At 37.2% G+C, this 20,241-nt stretch overlaps 1 protein-coding gene across 5 annotated transcripts in view; it reads right to left on the bottom strand.

Moving 5' to 3' along the window:
* MCTP2 (multiple C2 and transmembrane domain containing 2) overlaps positions 1-20,241 on the bottom strand; it is a 243,719-nt gene that overhangs the window by 33,446 nt on the left and 190,032 nt on the right. For all 5 annotated transcript variants that reach the window (XM_024767708.1, XM_024767710.1, XM_024767711.1 and 2 more), the window contains 2 exons: positions 3,857-3,979; positions 883-924 (listed from right to left, as the gene is read on the bottom strand). In XM_024767708.1, coding sequence (XP_024623476.1) covers positions 883-924; positions 3,857-3,979 — 165 coding nt within the window. The remainder of the gene's footprint in view (positions 1-882; positions 925-3,856; positions 3,980-20,241) is intronic.

The following is a 20,241-nucleotide window of genomic DNA, read 5'->3' as shown; positions in this document are numbered from 1 at the left end:
AAAGTTGCATCTTGGGACCTTCATTCTAAAAAGGGTCAATTCCCTTTAAAAAAATATATACTTTATTACTTTGCTGTTAATAATCATTTTAGCACAACAAATAAGATTTACTTTGTAATCTGCCCAGCATCCTTCAAATGGGCAAAACCATCTGGCTTGCTCAATTAATTTTAAGGCTGTCTGTGTCATGGAGCTAGTGTTTTTAAATTCGTTTCTATTTTCTGGACATTTTATATTGGATACTTAACTCTTAAGTTTCCCCCGTTCGCCCCTTTCCTCTCCTGTCAGCCTTCTACACACTATCACCTTAGCCCCGTAGACCCATAGGTTCTAGGGGACTGGGCGGCCGTGAAGCTAGTAGCATCTCATTTGGCATTTCACTTTTTTTTTTTTTTTTTTTCATTTTATTCCAGAAGGTTTGTCTGAAAGCGTAATGACAACAAAAAGTAGCAGATTTGAGAGAATCTCCCAGGAGGAGAGAAAGGACAGATGTACACAGACGTAGAGCTGAAAACGTTGCCAGCAACAGCTGGGCAAGTGACAGGTTCTGAAGCGGGTGACCACCCTGCAGAGTGCAGACATGAGCCTAAAGGAATAGCGATTGCACTTGATTTACTTTTGGCTTCCTGGGCTACCTTTCATCTACCTTTCATCCACCAAGGGGAAGGCTAATCTTTGCCTCAAATGACAGGCCTCCTAGAGGGATGCTTCTATAACATTTCAGTTATTCCTTATATTTCGTCCCTTTTCATCCTCATTTTAAGAATCTTAAAAAAGGGATATCCTTTATACATTATGAAAATATTGCTTGTTTGACTCAACCGGCTAGAACACTGGAAGCAGTCATGTTTCCCCTTTGTGTCCTTTCTCGAGCACACCCACCTTGTCATCTTCATACTTCTCCTCATCTATGTCCGTGCTCTCCTGTAAGGAAAATCCATAATTTGTAATAAAACGTCAACCGAAATTACCGACTACGAATGAAATGCGTACTCATGCTTAAAGTTTTCCTATATCATTGCAACACTAGTCTTTTTAAAATACACTGTAGGGCTTCCCTGGTGGCGCAGTCGTTGGGGGTCCGCCTGCCGGTGCAGGGGGCATGGGTTTGTGCCCCGGTCCGGGAAGATCCCACATGCTGCGGAGCGGCTAGGCCCGTGAGCCATGGCCGCTGAGCCTGCGCGTCTGGAGCCTGTGTGCCGCAACGGGAGAGGCCACAACAGTGAGAGGCCCGTGTACCACAAAAAAAAAAAACAAAAAACACTGTAACTTCTTTAAAAAGGACACTTTTAAAGTTAAGGGATGCCTTGCCAAGGTTGTAAACAATATGTATAATCTACATAAAACTGTTAAGTATAAATAAAGCTATTAGGGGAGTGCCTTTTGAAGGCAGCCAGCTTTAAAAATGCATTGCGGAGTTGTACTATCTGTAAACAGTTTTGTTCTGAGTCTGACAAATGAAGCAGCTGCTGTGTTAAGGCTGAGAACACCACACTCCGTCTGTGCTGGGCTCATTGTTAGAATGACTGCACTTTTCCTCTGGGTCCATTACCGAAACATTAGACAGTATTAAATGCATCAGTCTGAACGTAATCAATCTCAAGAATAAGCTACAGGTTTCTATATGGCATTCTTGTTTTCCTTGGGCTTCAGGGTGGGTGAGGGGCAGGTGAGGGAAGGAAACTCAAGGCTCAGATCTGGACTAAAGGGGGGACTGCCTTTAGTTCAGGGGCCCCAGCACCAGCTGTGCTGCACAGAGGCTTGTTCAGATTCATTTAGAGATCTTGGCTAGTTAACAGGTACCCTTGAATCATATCACTGCTACATTTAAAAGCTAACACATGTTGGTACACAATCCAACGATTTGGTAGCTTCAAAAGAATGCTGGGTATCAGAAAACCAAGGACTATTTTCAATTTGAACACTTACCTTTCTGCTTAACCTTGCAAAGGTCAGGCATGCTAATAAGATGCCATTGTTCCAATAGAAAAAAGAATGGTCAATATAATGCTTGTATAAGGGAGTAACTCTGAAGTATCCAGACAGTACTCTGCTATCCTCCATAAACTACTGAGCAATTTCTTCAGGGCTAGTACTGTATTACCTCCCAGAATTCCTAGGAGCTCCACCTAGCAGTCTGTGGGATACTTACTGATGCTGGAGAACTAACCTATTTAATGATGGCAACAAGCATGTTTCATAAAAGCACATGGATAAAAATGAATACAATGAAACATGTTATGGGAGGAAAAAACTCTAATGTAATTAGGAGTCAGAAGTCTTCATCTTGAGACAAAGTCTTCAGCTGGAGACATTGTTCCAGCACTGTTTTGCTGTGTGACTTTGAGCAAATCACTTTGCCACTGTGAACGTTAGCTTTATGAAGCATGAAATGAAAACAGTAGTTCTTGACTCTTCATGGTTATGTTACCAAGATTAAATTAGGTAATAAATTAGAAAATGTTTAGTAAATTTAAAAGGTTTCATACACACACATACATGTTTATATGCATACACACACAAGTACACTTATGTACCCATATTTACATACACACACATATATACATATATATACCTGCCTACAAATACACACACATATATATACACATGCTATAAACGTATACATATATATACCTGGGAAAATAAAATCTGATTAAAACTGTAAAAATGTTAGTTGACAGCACTTTTACAACAGATGCTTCTCTGTAAAAATTTCCCTCATCTGTACCTCTGTGAAACTTAGTCCTTACATAAACCTGTACTTTAAAGCTATTTATTTGTTACTTGGTTCTAGCATCTTCAGGCCCCTCATTTATTGATATAGGCACATGCTTATTGCACTACACAATCAAAAACCAAACAGAACAGAATTTGGAATTTGTCTGAGGTTTTACTCCCGGCCATAACACTCATTTCCCCCATCCCAAATGAAACCAGAAACATTCCTTAAATATCCATTATTTCAGAGATGATTTCTTAAAATAATCAGAACATTTATAAGGAAAAATAGGTGAAGATGGTCAGCTTTTGAGTCTTAGAAAACCTAACGTGCAGGTGATTTTTCTAAAGGATGTTATCAAGTCTCAAGACCTTTGATTTTTGTTTTAAAAACTTGGTTCTTGAATCTGGAATGCCAAGATTATATCATAAAGCAAGTCTATAAATACAAGTTCCTTCTAACCCAGAGCAGAAAAAGATTCTATGGGCTGGGATAAGAGGGGTAGGGGAGGGAGAGCTGGAGAAAAATTAAGAAAAGTAAATGCTGGGCGATGTCTTTGAGAAGAGGCCTTGCCTGTGCTTCCTTTAACACCACGGCGAGTTTGAGAATTGCAAGAAAAACTTGGGCACTCAAGAACAGAGGGGCCCATGCCCACGCACTCTCTGATTTCCCTGGGAGTTGGCAAGCCTCAGAGCATCCCCTGAGGCTTCAGCCTAGAGGAGAATATTGTACAGGATAATTATATGGAGAGGCCTGAGGCAGCCTCCCAGTTGTGTGTGCCCTGAAGGGGCTCAAGGAGCCACCAAAGGCTTTTCTCTAGTGATTGAGAATCTCATTCCCAGGAACCTTATGGAGAACCAGATGGGCACGCAGACATGTGCTGCCCGCATGGAAATGCTGACCAAGAACCAGATGGCTCACTCAGGCTAAGAAGGCAGGCCAAGACTCAGGAACACGAGATGCTCTAGGAAGAAGACTCCAGATTACACATGATAAATATCTTCCCTGTAACATGAATACATGTGCAGTGTTGCTCCTCAAATGCAGGGGACTCAGGTCATGATTTGGTGGTGGTGGTTTACTGCTAACACATTTTTTCTTTAGTCAAATGTCAGAATTATTGGAATCTTTGCTCACCTGGCTGTCCTGGATGCTGCCAACCTTCCCCAACGTAGGTCTGATGAAATTGTAGACAAAGAGGAGCGATAATGCCAGTGGGATCATGTACAGTTCAAAATTCCAGACAGTGACTAAAAACACCTGATTGGAAGACACAGACAAAAATGACTGCTTGAAAAAGCAGTATGGGAGCAATCTTCAATTCCTATTCATTGACTTAAGGAGATTAAACCCAGGATTCTCTATATAGTTCCAAATAGGTTAAACACACACACACACACACACACACACACACACACACACACACACACAAAGATACACACATGATGACTAACACAGTTTTAGAACTGGTAGCAGAATAAGGAAGACAGAGAAATGAGTTGGCCTGTCACACTCTGGAATAGAGTTCCCATATTTGGAAACCTCATTACCCTATCAACCTTATTCAGAGTTTTTTGCTGCTGGATTCAATGTACCAGAATTTAGGAAAAGTAGTGTGGAAAATCCAAAAGTCACGAAGAGGTTGGCCACAGGCCAATTTTTGACAACACTGAAGTGTATATGAACTAGAAAGAATGATTACTTTTCAAAGAGGCTGCCAATGCTGAAAAATTCAAATATCTTGGATAAAAACTTCAGTTTTCTGAAGTCTCTTTAAAATATTTTTTTTAAATTTTATTGAAGTATAGTTGATTTACAATGTTGTATTAAGTTCTGCTGTACAGCAAAGTGACTCAGTTATATATATTTATATATATATATATGTATGTATTCTTTTTCATATTCTTTTCCATTATGGTTTGTCACAGAATGCTGAATATAGTTCCCTGTGCTATACAGTAGGACCTTGTTGTTTATCCATAAAAATCTTAAAATCTTCGCATTTTGAGGCTACATGGCCACAAGAAGATGATGATCAGTGTGAATCTTTGACACTTGAGGAGACATAAGGTTTATATTAGAAATAAACAGTATCAAAATGTTGAGATCGTTCTGGAATTTTTTTGTTCAATACTATGTTTTATAGATCTATTGGTGGTGTTATGTATAAATCAAGTATATTCATTTTACCTGATCTATGGTACCCCATTCCAATGAATGTTCTGCAATTTTTCCATTATACTCTCTTATCAATGAAAACTTAGGTTGAAACAGTGTCTTGCTTTTTAATATAGTCAAACATATTAATCTTTGACTTTAACATTTCTGCCATTTAATATTCAATGTTCTACTTAAGAAATCATATGCTACCCTGAGGTGATAAAGCAATTTCCTTGTGTTTGCTTCCAAAAGATAATTGTGTGTGTGTGGGTGTATGTGTGCGTGTTCCTTGTTTTGTCTCAAATGCTTTTTGGTTTATCATTGGAAACAAGCATCCGATTTGAACTCCATCCTCACATATAGCCAACTTTTATTTTTATTTCATTTTTTAAAATTGAACTATAGTTGATTTACAACGTTGTATTAGTTTCAGGTGTACAGCAAAGTGATTCAGTTATACACACATATATATCTTTTTTTTTTTCAGATTCTTTTCCCTTATTGGTTATTACAAAATATTGAGTACAGTCAACTTTCAGAATTAGATTACTGAAGGGATCCATACTTTGCTCACTGATCTACATGCCCACCTCTGTCACACATCAGCTTCCCACATGACTGTGTTGGTTGTTTACGGACCCTCTCATCCCTTCCACTGAATTATATTATTGTTCTTTCACCAAGACCATGTTGTTAAACAGCAGTTTATAACCAGATGATATCTGAGTGGGTAAGTCCCAATTACTTCACTATCAAAATTATCTCAGATCGTTCTTTGCCCTTTATCCTTCCACATGTATTTAAAAATCAGTTTGCAACATTCTATAAAATTACTGGTGAAATTTTTATTCAGATAGCCTTTAATGTATATGTCAATTCAGAGAGAACTGAAATCCTGACATTGACCTTCTGAATTATAAGGACTGTTTATTTCTCCATATACTCAGGACTTCTTTTATGTATCTCAAAATATCTTTTTTACTTTCACCATAATGATTTTGCATATGTTTTGTTATTTTTTGTAAGTAACTTAACACTTTTGATACTATTACAAATGGGGTCATTTTCAAATATGTATACTTTAGTTGGTTACTTCTAGGTACAGGAACATTGATTTATATGTTGTTCCCATTATTTCTGAGCCCTCTTATTGCTTGTTATGAGATTGCAAATGTATCATTTTGGAGATGTGGTGTGAAAAATCATATAAACTGCAAATCATGACATTTTCCTTTAGCCTCCCAGTCTATACATTATATTTTGTTTTAATGCTAAATCTCTCTATATTTTTTAATAAGTACAGAATTTTTGAAATACTTTTTGATTCAATGCAAATTATTACACTGTTGATGTCTTCCAGTCTATTAATTTGGTGTGCTTTATCAACTTTCTTTTATTTATTATTTCATAATATATATTTTTTCCTATAATTTCCTAGCTTTTTAAAGCTTTCTTTTTCTTTTACTTTTTTGTCTTGCTTTGTTTCATTATGAACAACATAGAGAAAAGTAGAGAAAACAGTACAGCAACTTCTCTACTATGTAAAACTAGTGATTTTCCTTATTGTTACCTATTTCCCTTTCCCTGTTCTTAAAGTTCTTTTAGGATTAGAGGTTTTAACTGTGTTCTAAAGGATTACTATTTCTTAATTTGTATCTACTGGATAAGTGGGGTTTTACTGTTCTTTTAAATTTCTAAATATAATTTCAAGTAAAAAGAGGCTGACCTAAAACTATTGAGAAAAAAATAGGAAACAACATATTTTTGATTTATTTTCATCATCAACTATTTATAAAATGTCTTCAAAAAAATTACTTGTGCGTCAACCAATACTAGAGGGACAGCTGTGTTAGACAAACACCTCATTTGCCATAATATTTGCCTCCACCAGGTATAGGTAAGTAAGCCCAGAGTGTTTTACAAAAAGAAAAAAAAAAGAGCCACATTTAAATATCACATTCAAAGGGCTTGAAACTCTTTTAGAGTGAGAGACTAGTACCTTCAGAAACATTTTAAAAATCAATGCCTAATTCCTACTTCTGTAATAAAGGATTAATTTCCTAGCAATAGCTTCTAGCAAAAACAAATAGAAACCCTTGGCAGGGAGGGGAGACCAATTATCTGAGAGTCTGAAACAAAGTTATTTAATTTTGCAGCGGAGTTGAAACCTTGGGAAAAGAACTCAGATCTGAATGGAGTCACTTTAACGTTTCTTGCACCTTTTGACTCAAGAGCAGCTGCAGACACAGAGATGATACCAGTTGGTACTCAACAGAAAAATTTGCCATCTTTCTGAATGAAGGATATAGGCAAAGGAGTCAGTGACAATTAGGGCCACCAGAGAGTGTACAAACACACTGGAAGGAGAGAGTAAGCAAAAGAAAATCCCAAATTCTGTATGTGAACTCTGCTACGGTCTGTACCACACACATGGGGCAGACTCAAAGCAGTGTCTGAATTGGGATCGAAGCTGCCACCCACAGCAGGTGCGACCAAATGTGCAATTTGAGTCTAACAGGATTAATCCCTAGACCAATCAGTGAAGAACAAGCAGAGAAGAATAGATAACAAGTCAACAGATGAATTAAAATGGAATTCTAAAAGGTAAGAAAAGGGAAATAGGAATAAGAAACATAGTAGACAAATAAAAAAACTAATAAAATGGTAACCTAAATTCAACATATCAACAATTACATTGAAAGTTAACAGAATAAACATTGCAAGCATAAAAGGTAGAGATGAAAATAAAACGAATAACTCTGTGGCAAAAACTTTGACCATTTAAACAAAGGAAAAAATTATTGAAAAATGCAACTTAACAAAATTGAACAAATGTCCCCACCAAGATAAATTCAGGTTCAAATGCTTTTACTGTTGAATTCTTTCAAACATTCAAAGAAGAAAGAACATTATGTTGGAGGGAACACTTCACAGCCAATTTTATGAAGCCAGTGTTACCCTGATACCAAAACCTGACAAAGCCATTACAACAAAATAAACTACAGGCAAATATTCAACAGGAACAAAGATGCAAAAATCCTTAAGAAAATAATAGTGAACCAAATCAAGAAATATATGAAAAATATATACTACAGTGTGACCAAGTAGAATATGTTCCAAGAATGTAAGATTAGTTTCACATTAAAAAACAATGTAATTCACCACATTGACAGAAAGGAGAAAAAAACACTTGATTATTTCAATAGATGTGGAAAAAAATATTGACCAAAAATTCAACACTATTAATAAACAATGAATAGAAGGAATTTCCTCAATCTGATAAAGGACACTTACAAAAATCTTACAGTTATCGTATTTGATCATATTTGGCTATAGTTGGTAATATGTAAATTATGCTTTGAGAAGTTGCTTTTAAAAAAATCAACACTTGCTAGGAAGGAAGTTACTTAGGCATGCAACCACATGAATAAATCTCAAAAACACACTGAGAGAGAAAGAAGCCTTATACAAAAAAGAGCACATACTGTATGCCATTTAGATGAAGTTCTAGAACAGACAAAATGATTCTATGATGGAGAAAACTGCATGATTTCCTTCTAAAATTAGAAACAAGGTAGGGATGTCTGCTCTCACTACTCCTATTCAGTATTGGACTGAATGTCCTAGTCATTGCAATGAAGGAAAATAAATGAAATAAAAGGCATAAGTATCAGAAAGGAGGAAAGCAATACTGTCGCTTTTTATTGATGACCTGACTTTTTACATAGAAAATCCTAAGGAATCTACAAAGCAAATCCTAGAAATAACAAATCCAGCACTGACAGGGTATAAAGTTACTTCTAAAAAATCAATTATATTTTTAAAACTAGCAGCAAAAATCTGGAAAATAAAATTTAAGATTTTCCATTTACAGTAGAACCAAAGCCCATAAAATACATGGGAATAAAATTCACAAAACGTGAGCAAGATCTCTTCCCTGGAAATTATAAAATATTACTGAGGAACGTTACAGAACACAGAAAGAAGTGGACAGAAATGCCACTAGTTCACGGATTATAAGACTCAATATTGTTAAGATGGCAGTTCTTCACAAATTGATCCACAGATGCAAGCAATCCCAATTTTGTAGAAATTGACAAGCTGATTCTGAATATTATATTGAAATGTAAATAACAGAATAATCAAAGCAATTTTAAAAAATAAAGCTTATACTACGTAATTTAGTTTACTATAAAGCTATAGTAATGGAACAGAAAATAGAATCCACATATATGTAATTAACTGATCTCTAAGAAAGTTGCCAAGGTAATTCAATGGGAGAAAAGAGTGTCTTTTCAACAAATGGCCCTGGAACAACTGGATATATGTGTGGGGAAAAAAAAATCACTAACCTTTACCACTTACCATATTTAGAAATTAAATAAATCATAATATCTAAAAGTAAATGCTAAAATTTCAAAACTTCTAGAATACACATAGGAGAAAACCTCTGGCATAGGGGAGGGTAGACCAAAGATTTCTTAGGACAAAAAAGCACAATAAAATAATGTAAATAAAATAAAAAGGAAACTTCATTGAAATTATTCTTCATTTGCTCTTTGGAAGACACAATTAAGAAATGAAAAAAAAAAAAGTCACAAAATGGGAGAAAGTATTTTCTACACATATACTGAAAGAGAACATGTATCTGGAATATATAAAGAATTCTTACAACTTAGTAAGAAGACAACTCAATAAAGATTGGTGAAATATTTGATCAGACTCTTCACGTACACACAAATCTATATGAATGTCTAAAAGCACATGGAAAGACATCCAACTTGATTAACCATCACGAAAATGCAAATAACTCCTATGAAATAGCACATATTAGAAAGGCTAAAATTAAAAAAGAAAACTGACAAGATATAAAGTGTTGACAATGTGGAACAACTGGAGGTCTTATACACTCCTGGTAGGAATACAAAATGATACCTGATTTGGGAAACCACATGGCAGTTTTTCAAAAAGTTGTGCATACACCTCTGTAATTCAAGCTTTCCTACTCCTAGATATTTAACATATGACCCAGAGACTTGCGCACAAATGTTCAGAACATGGCAGCTTCATTCCAAATAACAACAACAACAAAACTGGCAGCAGCTCAAATGTCCACCAACAAGTGAATATAATATATCCATTCAAGGGAACAACTACTCAGAATTAAAACAGAATCACCTATAAAATGTCAGAATCAGTGAAGCCTGATTTCTCTGACAACAAGGAAGCTTCTCACCCCACCACGCAGGTTTCCCTATGTTCCATGATGCAGATGCTATGGTGACCCCATCTGAACCTTCCTCAAAAACGTAACTTTAAGAAATTACCTCAAATCTTCAGCTTACAAATATTTCTTCACTTTCTACCCCAAAATGTGTTTGCCATAATTTTTATGAAATTAGATATGAAGAATATAATCATATCTATAGATATGAAGAATATAAGCATGCCAAATCATGAGGAAAAATGATTCATAAAGACACTTGCGTTTTCCTGGGGGAAAACCTAAAAACAGAAATACTATCTTAGGGAGTCAGTGGTTCCAGGGTAGCTCTGATTGAGGAACTTAGATTGCCATAGATGAACATATCTCTTGAATGAATCCTCTAGGTATTGCTTCTTTAGGTAGGGCTGAGAAATATATTATCTTATGTCACAAAGAGTTTTAAAGAACAAATCAGGCTACATTTTTCTCAGGTTTCATTATGAAGTGGTCAATAAAATTGACCAACCAACCAATTATTAAATATCTTCTATACATCCAAGAGGATGCCTCACTATAAGGTAGTTAACTTGGAATACCAAATACAATAGCATGGCTATTTTCCCAAATACTTCAGGATTTACTCATTTAAGATTAACTTAAAATTTTGTCCTTCTGTCCCTTGAGAGTAGATTTAAGACTAGGAAATAGCTCAATTAAATGAAATCAAGTTTCTGAATAACCAGAAACATTGCATTTGTTAAAACAAATGAAACAAACATACAAAGTATGATTATATAAATTAGCATTTTCCATTTGTGACCTACACATTGTTCATAATGTTTAAAAGAAATTGAACAATGGAATCAAGATCCTCATTTAAATATATATATATATATGTTTATTTATATACACACACACACACACACATATATATATTATGGTAGGGGTGCTCTTACAAAATCATGGATTATTTTATGTTTGTTCTCATAAATAGCTAAGGATGCCACAGAAATTTGGGGAGCTGCTCAATACGATCATTATTCAGAGTATAACTTTGACCCAACATTGGTCAGATTAACTAGGTGATCTCAAATTGCTACTCTATTTTGTAGTAGAATGACATAACTTAAGATAGCATATAAACACTAAGCATGTAATAACAAAATTAAATGTTCACTTGTGGTAGAAAAACTTTGAGAAACTTCTATATCAAGTTTCAGCTAATGGAAAATCTACTCTCTGTTTTAAGTTACCCATTCCTATATCCCTAAGTAAACACTGAATTTTAAGGAATAGAATAAAGAAGTCAAGATTCACCTCATAAAGTCAATTAAGGCTTAAGAGAAAATTATTATAAAAGTGGAACTGATTATTTTAGAAGAAAAACAGACAAAAATTAACCAAACATCTACCTTCCTGACTAGACTCCTGGGTTTAAACTGTATGGAGAAACAGCATCTCAAGAAGCACAAAGGAAGGGCTAATTGATTTAGTTTGGTTAAGGCGCTGCTGCTTTAAAGCCCAATGACTTTGAATGAATATTCAAGGGGTTGGAAGATGTTTCGTTTGAAAAGTACTGAAGAGGGGTCTAACTTTCTGTGAAAACCACTGGTGTGGCCCCTATGACAAAGAAAATGAGAAAGAGAAGCACACACACACCTTTCAGAATATTGTGAAAATCAGTTCTTTTGTTACACTAAAGATTAAATCTAAACATTTGAAAACAGTGTCTCTTGAAATAATCAGTCTTTATGAACATCCATCCTGTATGTGTCTGGCCCAGACTGGGGGGAGAGTCACACACAGATGATTATTTTAGAATAAAGGTATTGAGTACTGTGAAACAAACTATGCTAGTTCTGATCCAAAAAACTCAAGGGTTAAACAAAGAGAAAACAATGCAACAATTTGTTCTTAATTTGACCACATGCAAGTTCATTTCTATGACAACAAATCAGTAAGTGGCCCCTTCTCAATAACGTATACCTGGATTTATTGTCATTAAAAGAGACAAACAAAATGCCTTATGTACCACCATAATAAAGCAAAACAATAGAAAACCAAAAAAAAAAACACCTACAGGTCATGTCATGCCCTTTCATCTGAATATTTTCTATTGCTTCCTGGCCTACCTTATGACATTTAGACCTCATAGTTTAACATCTAAGACCTTCCTCGAACTGACTGATACTTGACTATTTCATAAGCCAACACCCACCACACATCCTAGATTCCTAGTCATGTTGCACTATTTGCAGACCCCAAGAGATGAAATGGTGTCCAGGATTTTGCTTCTGAACACACCCTTCTCTCATTTAGGAAGCTACTGCTTGAACATTTCCTCACTCTGAAGTGTGACCCCCTCACCCCGACCCTGAGCACTAACGCACTAACCCCATCTTTTTGTCACTGCTTTACTTCATGCATAAAATGATTGTCCCAGCATTTATTGAACACCTACCATGAACCACACTGATTTAGACACAACAGTGAACAAAACCAAGCAACCAACCAACAAACAAAACAGGCTTCATAGAGCTTACATTATATTTGGGGATTAGGGATGAGATTGATACATAAGTAAACTATATATTCTACATCATCAGATGGTAGGAACGGCTATGAGGAGGGTGACAAAAAACAAAACAGGAATGTAAGAAAGGGAATACCAGGCGATGGGGCTGGGACTGCAATTATAACTAGAGTGGTTAGAGACAGCCTTGCTGAGAAGGGCAATATGTGGGCAAAGCCCTTGGAGAAGTGTGCAAATCTAGGTGAATAGTGTTTCTGGTCAGAAGAACAGCAAATCCAAAGGTCCGGAAATGGGAGTATGCCTAGTACGTTCAAGGAATAGTAAGAACCCCCTTGGCTGATACAGAGTGAGCAAGAGGATTAGAAAGGCAAGAAGTGAGAAAGGAACAGGAGCCAGTTGTGGGGCTTGAAAAACTGGAAGACTGGATTGGTTCATTAATGGAGACAATAGTCTGTAGAAAGAACAGGTTTGGAGAAGGAGGGTCTGAGGCACCTATTAGACATCCCTGCAGAGACACAGAGTAGGCAATGGATGGAAGGTTTGGAGTTCAGAAAAGAGGCTAGGGCTAGAGGCACAAATTTGCATATTATCAGCATCCAGATGGTATTTAAAGGTATCAGACTGGATAATTTTAACAAGGAAATAACAGTAGAGAAATGGCCTACAAGTGTAGTGATCCCTAGAAAAGTGCAAATTTATGGGTTGGAGAAGATTAAAAGGAACCAGAAAAGGAGACTGAGGAGCAGTCAGAGCAAAAGAGATACACTGGGAGATTGTGCTGTCCTAGAAAACAAGATAAACAAAGAGGAGGGCAACAATACGTTCCTAAATAAGATGGTCACTGAAAATTGGTCATTGGTGATTTGAAATGAGCAGCTGACTGGAGTGATAAGACAAAAATCAGATAACAGTGAGTTTAAGAGAGAACAGCAAAACTACAGACAGTGAGTAGAGATAACTCTATGAAACAGTTTGATATAAAAAAGAGCAGAGAAACAGGGTGGAAGCTGGAAGGGGATGAAGCAACAATACAGGAGAGAGAGGGAGAAAAAAATGATGATGTAGGAGACAGAAGAAATAAGAGTTGGAACAATATTTTTGAAACAGTGGGTAGGAGTAGGAGCCAGTGCACAGATGGAGGGTTGGTCTTCAGAAGCAACAGTTCAGTGATTCACAGTTAGAGGAGGAAAAGCAGAGGATACGGACATAGATGTTGGTAGGGGGAAAGGTAGGTATGGTGAGGGCAAGATAGCAGTAGATGGGTATTTGTGTCAACCATGGTCATGATCTGAGTGAGGACAGGGAGAAGGTATTAGAGTTTGAGGACAGAAGAGAAGTTATAAAATAGTCTAGAAGAGAGGAAAAGAGAATGGCTCATAGAAATGTAATATAACTGTCAGGAGACACTGTATGTTTTTCTCTAGCCATGCTTACTCGAGGTTGCTAATCAAGTATAATGAAGGTAGAGAAGGAAAGAAAATTATTTTTAAAATGGATCATGGAATCTGAGCTGGATTACTGGTGAGGAACAATATAAAGTGGAGACGATAAAATTTAAATGCAATGGCTATGTTGATTAACAGATTACAAACAGCTGAAGAGAAAATTAGTGAACTGAGAAATAATTCCAAAGAAGTTCTTCAGAATGGAGATGAGAGAAACAAAGATACAGATATATAAGAGGTTAAAAGACATGGAAGATAGAAACAAGAAGGTCTGACATACGTCTGATGGGTGTTGAGGGGGCAAAGGGTTAATGAGAGAATGGGGAAGCAATATATGAAGATACAATGACTGAGGATTTTCCAGAACTGTTGAAATATACCATATAGGAAGATCCAAAAAACCCATACTAGGATAAATAAAGAAGAATTTAGGCCTAAAAATGTCATGGTAGAACTGAAGAATACTTGGGAAAAAAGCAGAAACATTCACAAGCAGCTAGAGAGAAAAGACAATTCAACTTCAAAGAAAAAGCAATTTGAGTGACTTTATATCTCAATGCAACAAGGGAAGCAAGGAGAGAGTAGAATAACTTAAATACATATGCTTGCAGTATTTCAATTTGGAAACTTGTACCTAGCAAATTGTCTTACAAGTAAAACTGAGACTTTTCCAGAAAAGCATGAGCCAGCAGTGTTTATCACCCAAAGACCCTCATGAAAGTACATATAATAGATTTATTTCAAAGAGAAGGAAAGTCGTCCCTGGTATAAAAAGGCTGAACATGAGAATGTATGTGTTCAAAAGCAATGGTAAATGTGTATACCAGTATAAATAAACATGGACGTATTAAAAAAAAAAAAGGTTTAATTTGTGTGTAATGAGACAATCTAGTAGTAAAACAGGGGACAGAAAAAGCCCATAAACTGGGAGAGGTATGGGTTGATTTGAAAAATTCTTAGACACCCTTGTTGTTAAGCCTGTATGTTAAGTAGACGTGTAAATTTCAGCTTTTCAGTATGAAGCTGAAGCTTTCTCTCATTCTTTCTGCATAAAACAAAATAACCCACAAAAAACAAACAGAAACCCCCCAAACAGCTGTGAAAACTGAATAATCTATACAAACTCTGTATGAAGACATTTAGGGAGAATCAAGGCATCCAAGACCTGAGGGGACAAGATCAAGGTTAAGAGACAAATGCAGCGAGGTACATCTTAGTTTGCTATTGCTTTAACTCCTTCAGAGTTTTTTGTTATATTTTGTTTTATTTTTGCCAATTCACTGTGTAAGACAAGTGGCTGAGCACACAGGAGCAGTTTAGAGCTCGCTTCAATCTTAATTATCTAGGGAGGTAAAAATTGGAGTGCAGGGGAACTATGGCAGCCAGGACTTGAAGGACGAAAGGAATCGCAGAGATGCAAGCCTGACATTCTGCATGCATGTTCCCTTGAGAAATTTACTGTTTCCTAAAGCATGTGAGGCTAGGATGAAAAGTTGAGGCCAAGCAGAAAGTGGGAACTAAAAGTTTTTGGCAATCACACTGAGTTGGGAAATAAAAACTGAAAGTTAAGGACTCTTAGAAAATAAGGGCTCTAGTAAACACTACAGAATTTTAAGACTCCTGAAGCACTAAGCATAGGGGTAAAACCAGAAATAGATCAATCCTCAAAATGCTTGAAATCCTTCCTACCTTGGATCATTTCAATCCCTAACTGGATCATTCTGACTTGCTAGACCCTCACTGCCTCCTCTACATCCTCTCTTGTGGAAAATAACATATTCCATATCCTCTAAAATGTTTTAATAAATCTTATCCAGTATTTGATAAAAAAATAACCAGGTATGGTCAGGATTAAAAAACAATGACCAAAAATCAAGAGAAAAACAGACAAGGAGAACAAAAAGTTTATTTAGATGTAAGAGTTACCAGTTATAAATTTTAAAACATCCATGATTAGGGCTTCCCTGGTGGCGCAGTGGTTGAGAGTCCGCCTGCCGATGCAGGGGACATGGGTTCGTGCCCTGGTCCGGGAAGATCCCACATGCCGCGGAGCGGCTAGGCCCGTGAGCCATGGCCACTGAGCCTGCGCGTCCGGAGCCTGTGCACCGCAACGTGAGAGGCCAAAACAGTGAGAGGCCCACGTACCGCAAAAAGTAAAATAAAATAAAATAAAATAAAATAAAATTAAAAAAATATATATATCCATGATTAATATATAATATACATATGTGTATATTAATATATACATGAAAATGGATTAAAATAACATGGAGAATATCAGCAGAGAACTGGGGTCTATGAAGTAGAATCCAATGGAAATGGAAAATTTTTTTTAAAAAGATAAGTGAAATGAAGAGCTCACTAAATGAATTTAATAGCAGAGCTGAAAAGAGAGCATTTGTGATTTGGAGTATTAGTAGAAAATATCTATACTTAAAGCAGATATAAACATGATGACAAAATACACCAAAAAAAAAAAAAAAAAGCATTTACATGGCACATTTAGAAAGTTTTAATTTAGATGTAAAAACTTGGAGTCCAGAAAAAGAGAGTAAGAGAGAAATGGGGAAAAGCTATAAATGATATTGAATGAGAATTTCCAAAAACCTAATATAAAAGCTGTGAAGTTACAGATTTAAAGAACCTCAAATAGGATGAAGGGGGAAAAAAATCACAGGCAGGCATCTCATAGTAAAACTGCATATAATTCATGACCAAAAGAAAGGGGAAAAGTAGATATAGTGAAGTTTAAAGAAAAATCACATTTCCTCCACAATGAATAACAATCAAACTGACAACTGACGCCTTTTTTTTTTTTTTTTTTTTTTTTTCCGGTACGCGGGCCTCTCACTGCTGTGGCCTCTCCCGTTGCAGAACACAGGCTCCGGATGCACAGCCTCAGTGGCCATGGCTCACGGGCCCAGCCACTCCGTGGCATGTGGGATCTTCCTGGCTTGGGGCATGAACCCGTGTCCCCTGAATCGGCAGGCAGACTCTCAACCACTGCGCCACCAGGGAAGCCCAACAATTGACTTTTCAATGGAAAAGATAACAGCTAGAAGGCAATTGAAAAGAATCTGTATAATATAGGATTTATCTGCTCCTTGAATGTTTGGTAAAAACGTGTCTCTAAAGTTGCCTGGGCCTATGATTTTCTGGTAAGAAATTAAACCACTGATCCAATTATTTAGTAGGTGTAGGACCATTCAAGTTCTCATTCTTTTTCAGTCATTTGGATACACTATGGTACAAGTTTCACCTCTTTCATATATCTTTCAACATTTTAAGCATAAAACTTCATAATATCCTCATATGTTTAATCTCTGCCCATCTGAATTATCTCCCCGTTCAATGCCTGCTGTTATTTATTTGTGTCTTTACTCTTTGTACATTGAAAACTCTCAGGAAAGAATAACCCATTTTGTTAGTTTTTCAAAGAGACAGCTTTTAAGTGTTATTCCTTTTTATTTTACACACATATTCTACTTCACCAATTTTTCTCTTATTTTTATTTCTAATTTGGCTTCATTCTGCTGTTCTTTATCAATGGCATGATTCTGACAGTTAACTCAATAATTTTGATTCTGACTTATTTTCCATATTGGCTTTGTCTTGTTCTGTATTTTGTGAAACACATGTCAATTCTAACTATTACGTGGAAGAGCAAAATACCAAGAAGAGCCTAGGCATTCTTGAAGATGAAAAACAAACTGGGAAGGACAATGCTAAATTCAAATGATGTTTGTGTAACATTGGTACTGGTGTAGACAAGAGACCAATGAATGGACAAGCCCACCTATATAAGGAAACCTGATTTACAATATGACCTGGTGGAAACTGTAGATCTCTGAGGAAAAGTAGAATATTCAAGAAATGGTACTGGATCAGTTGGTATCCAAAATACAAAAATGAAATCAATTCACAAGCAGATTTTAAAATTTAATATAAAAAGTAAAACCATAAAATATTTAAAGAGCATCTTTATGACTTTGAGACTGGGAACGATCCCTCTACAGTGACACAAAATGCACAAACCACAGCAAAAATAATTAATAAATTTGACATTAAGTATCAGAATTTTGTTCATCAAAATATATAATGGAAAAAAAAAATAAGCCACAAACTTGGAGAAGATATTTCTATTACAAAGAAGTTCTATCTAGATTACATAAAACACCTCTACAAATCAATAAAAAGGTAGAGGGGGGAAGAAAATTAGGCAAAAGGAGAAAAAAGGAGTGGAAAGGTCCCCAAACCTATATATATTATTAGTAGTGAGGAAAATGGAAATTAAAACCACAACAAAGTATGACAACTCATGAGATTGACACAACTTAGAAGTCATATGAGAAGAGTTTTCTAAGATGTGGAACACTGATAACTTTTATTTGATGCTGACAGTTCAGTAACTTGGGAAATGGTTACATTAACTATTAAGCAGAATGTGTATATCAGATAATCATTTTTACTCCTAGGTATAAACTTGGGAGCAGTGGGTTTCAAATTTTAACATGCATGGGAAATGCCAGAGGACTGGTGTAGACAAGATCTCTGGGCCCCACCTACAGTTCCTGGTTCAGCAGGATTGGGGAGGGGCCCGAGAAATTCATTTCAGCAAAGTTTCTAGGTGATGCTGATGCTACTCTCCAGGCACTACATATTGAGAGCCATTGCTCTAAAGTCTTGCACATGTCCGCCAGATGAAATGTACAATGTTGACAAGACCACTTTTCATAATAGCTGAAAAACAAGCAAACCAACCAACAAACAAAAACCCCCAATCAAGCCTGCAATCAATTCAAATACCTTTCTAGAGTAGAATGGATAAATACCTTATACATAAAGTTATATATCATACAGAATGAAGATATCTGACGGTCACATTTTGACCACATGGACGAAGGTCAAAAACAATACTGAGTGAATTAATTTGTAAGTCACAGAGTAAGACCTAAAAATATTACACAATTCCTTTATAAAATCTTAAAAAAGCAGACAAAATTGAATTACACTGTTCAAGATAGATACAAAGGTGGTAAAACCACAATGAATAAATGACAGACATTCAGTGTTACCACTACTTCTGGGGATGAGGGAAGAAGGATTCAGTAATAAAGAGGCAGAGGAAGAACTCTAAAATAACAGGAGGGTGGGACCTGCAAGATGATGGAGAAGTAAGACATGGCAATCACCTTCCTCCCCACAGATACATCAAAAATGCATCTACACGTGGAACAACTCCTACAGAACACATACTGAGCGCTGGCAGAAGGCCTCAGACTTCCGAAAAGGCAAAAAAGTCCCCACATACCTGGGTAGGGCAAAAGAAAAAGAAAAAAAAAAACCAAAAAACAGAGACAAAAGAATAGGGACAGGACCTGCACCTCTGGGAGGGAGCTGGGAAGAAGGAAAGGTTTCCACACACTAGGAAGCCCCTTCGCGGGTGAAGATTGCAGGTGGCGGAGGGGGGGAGCTTCGGGGTCGCGGAGGAGAGCACAGCCACAGGGGTGAGGAGGGCAAAGCGGACAGATTCCCGCACAGAGGATCGGTGCCGACCGGCACTCACCAGCCCGAGAGGCTTGTCTGCTCACCCACCGGGGCAGGAGGGGCGGGGAGCTGAGGATTAGGCTTCGGTCGGAGCGCAGGGAGAGGACTGGGGTTGGCGGCGTCAACACAGCCAGCAGGGGGTTAGTGCGCCACGGATGGCCGGGAGGGAGTCCGGGGAAAAGTGTGGAGCTGCAGAAGAGGCAAGATACTTTTTCTTGCCTTTGTTTCCTGGTGTGCGAGGAGAGGGGATTAAAAGAGCCGCTTAAAGGAGCTCCAGAGACGGGCGCGAGCCGCGGCTATCAGCACGGACCCCAGAGACGGGCATGAGATGCTAAGGCTGCTGCCGCTTCTCTCTCTCTCTCTCTCTCTCTCTCTCTTTCTCCCTTTTATTCTGAGCCGTGTGGGGGACAGTCTCTTGGTGCTCCAGCCAGGCGTCAGGGCTGTGCCTCTGAGGTGGGAGAGCCAAGTTCAGGACATTGGTCCACAAGAGACCTCCCAGCTCCACGTAATATCAAACAGCGAAAACCTTCCAGAGATCTCCACCTCAACAACAACACCCAGCTTCACTCAATGACCAGCAAGCTACAGTGCTGGATACCCTATGCCAAACAATTAGTAAGACAGGAACACA

The sequence above is a fragment of the Neophocaena asiaeorientalis genome, unplaced genomic scaffold, assembly GCF_003031525.2.
Source record: "Neophocaena asiaeorientalis asiaeorientalis breed wild unplaced genomic scaffold, Neophocaena_asiaeorientalis_V1.1 scaffold297, whole genome shotgun sequence".
NCBI lineage: Eukaryota > Metazoa > Chordata > Mammalia > Artiodactyla > Phocoenidae > Neophocaena > Neophocaena asiaeorientalis.
The sequence above is the reverse complement of the archived record's forward strand: the minus strand, read 5'-3'. Positions and strand labels throughout refer to the sequence as shown.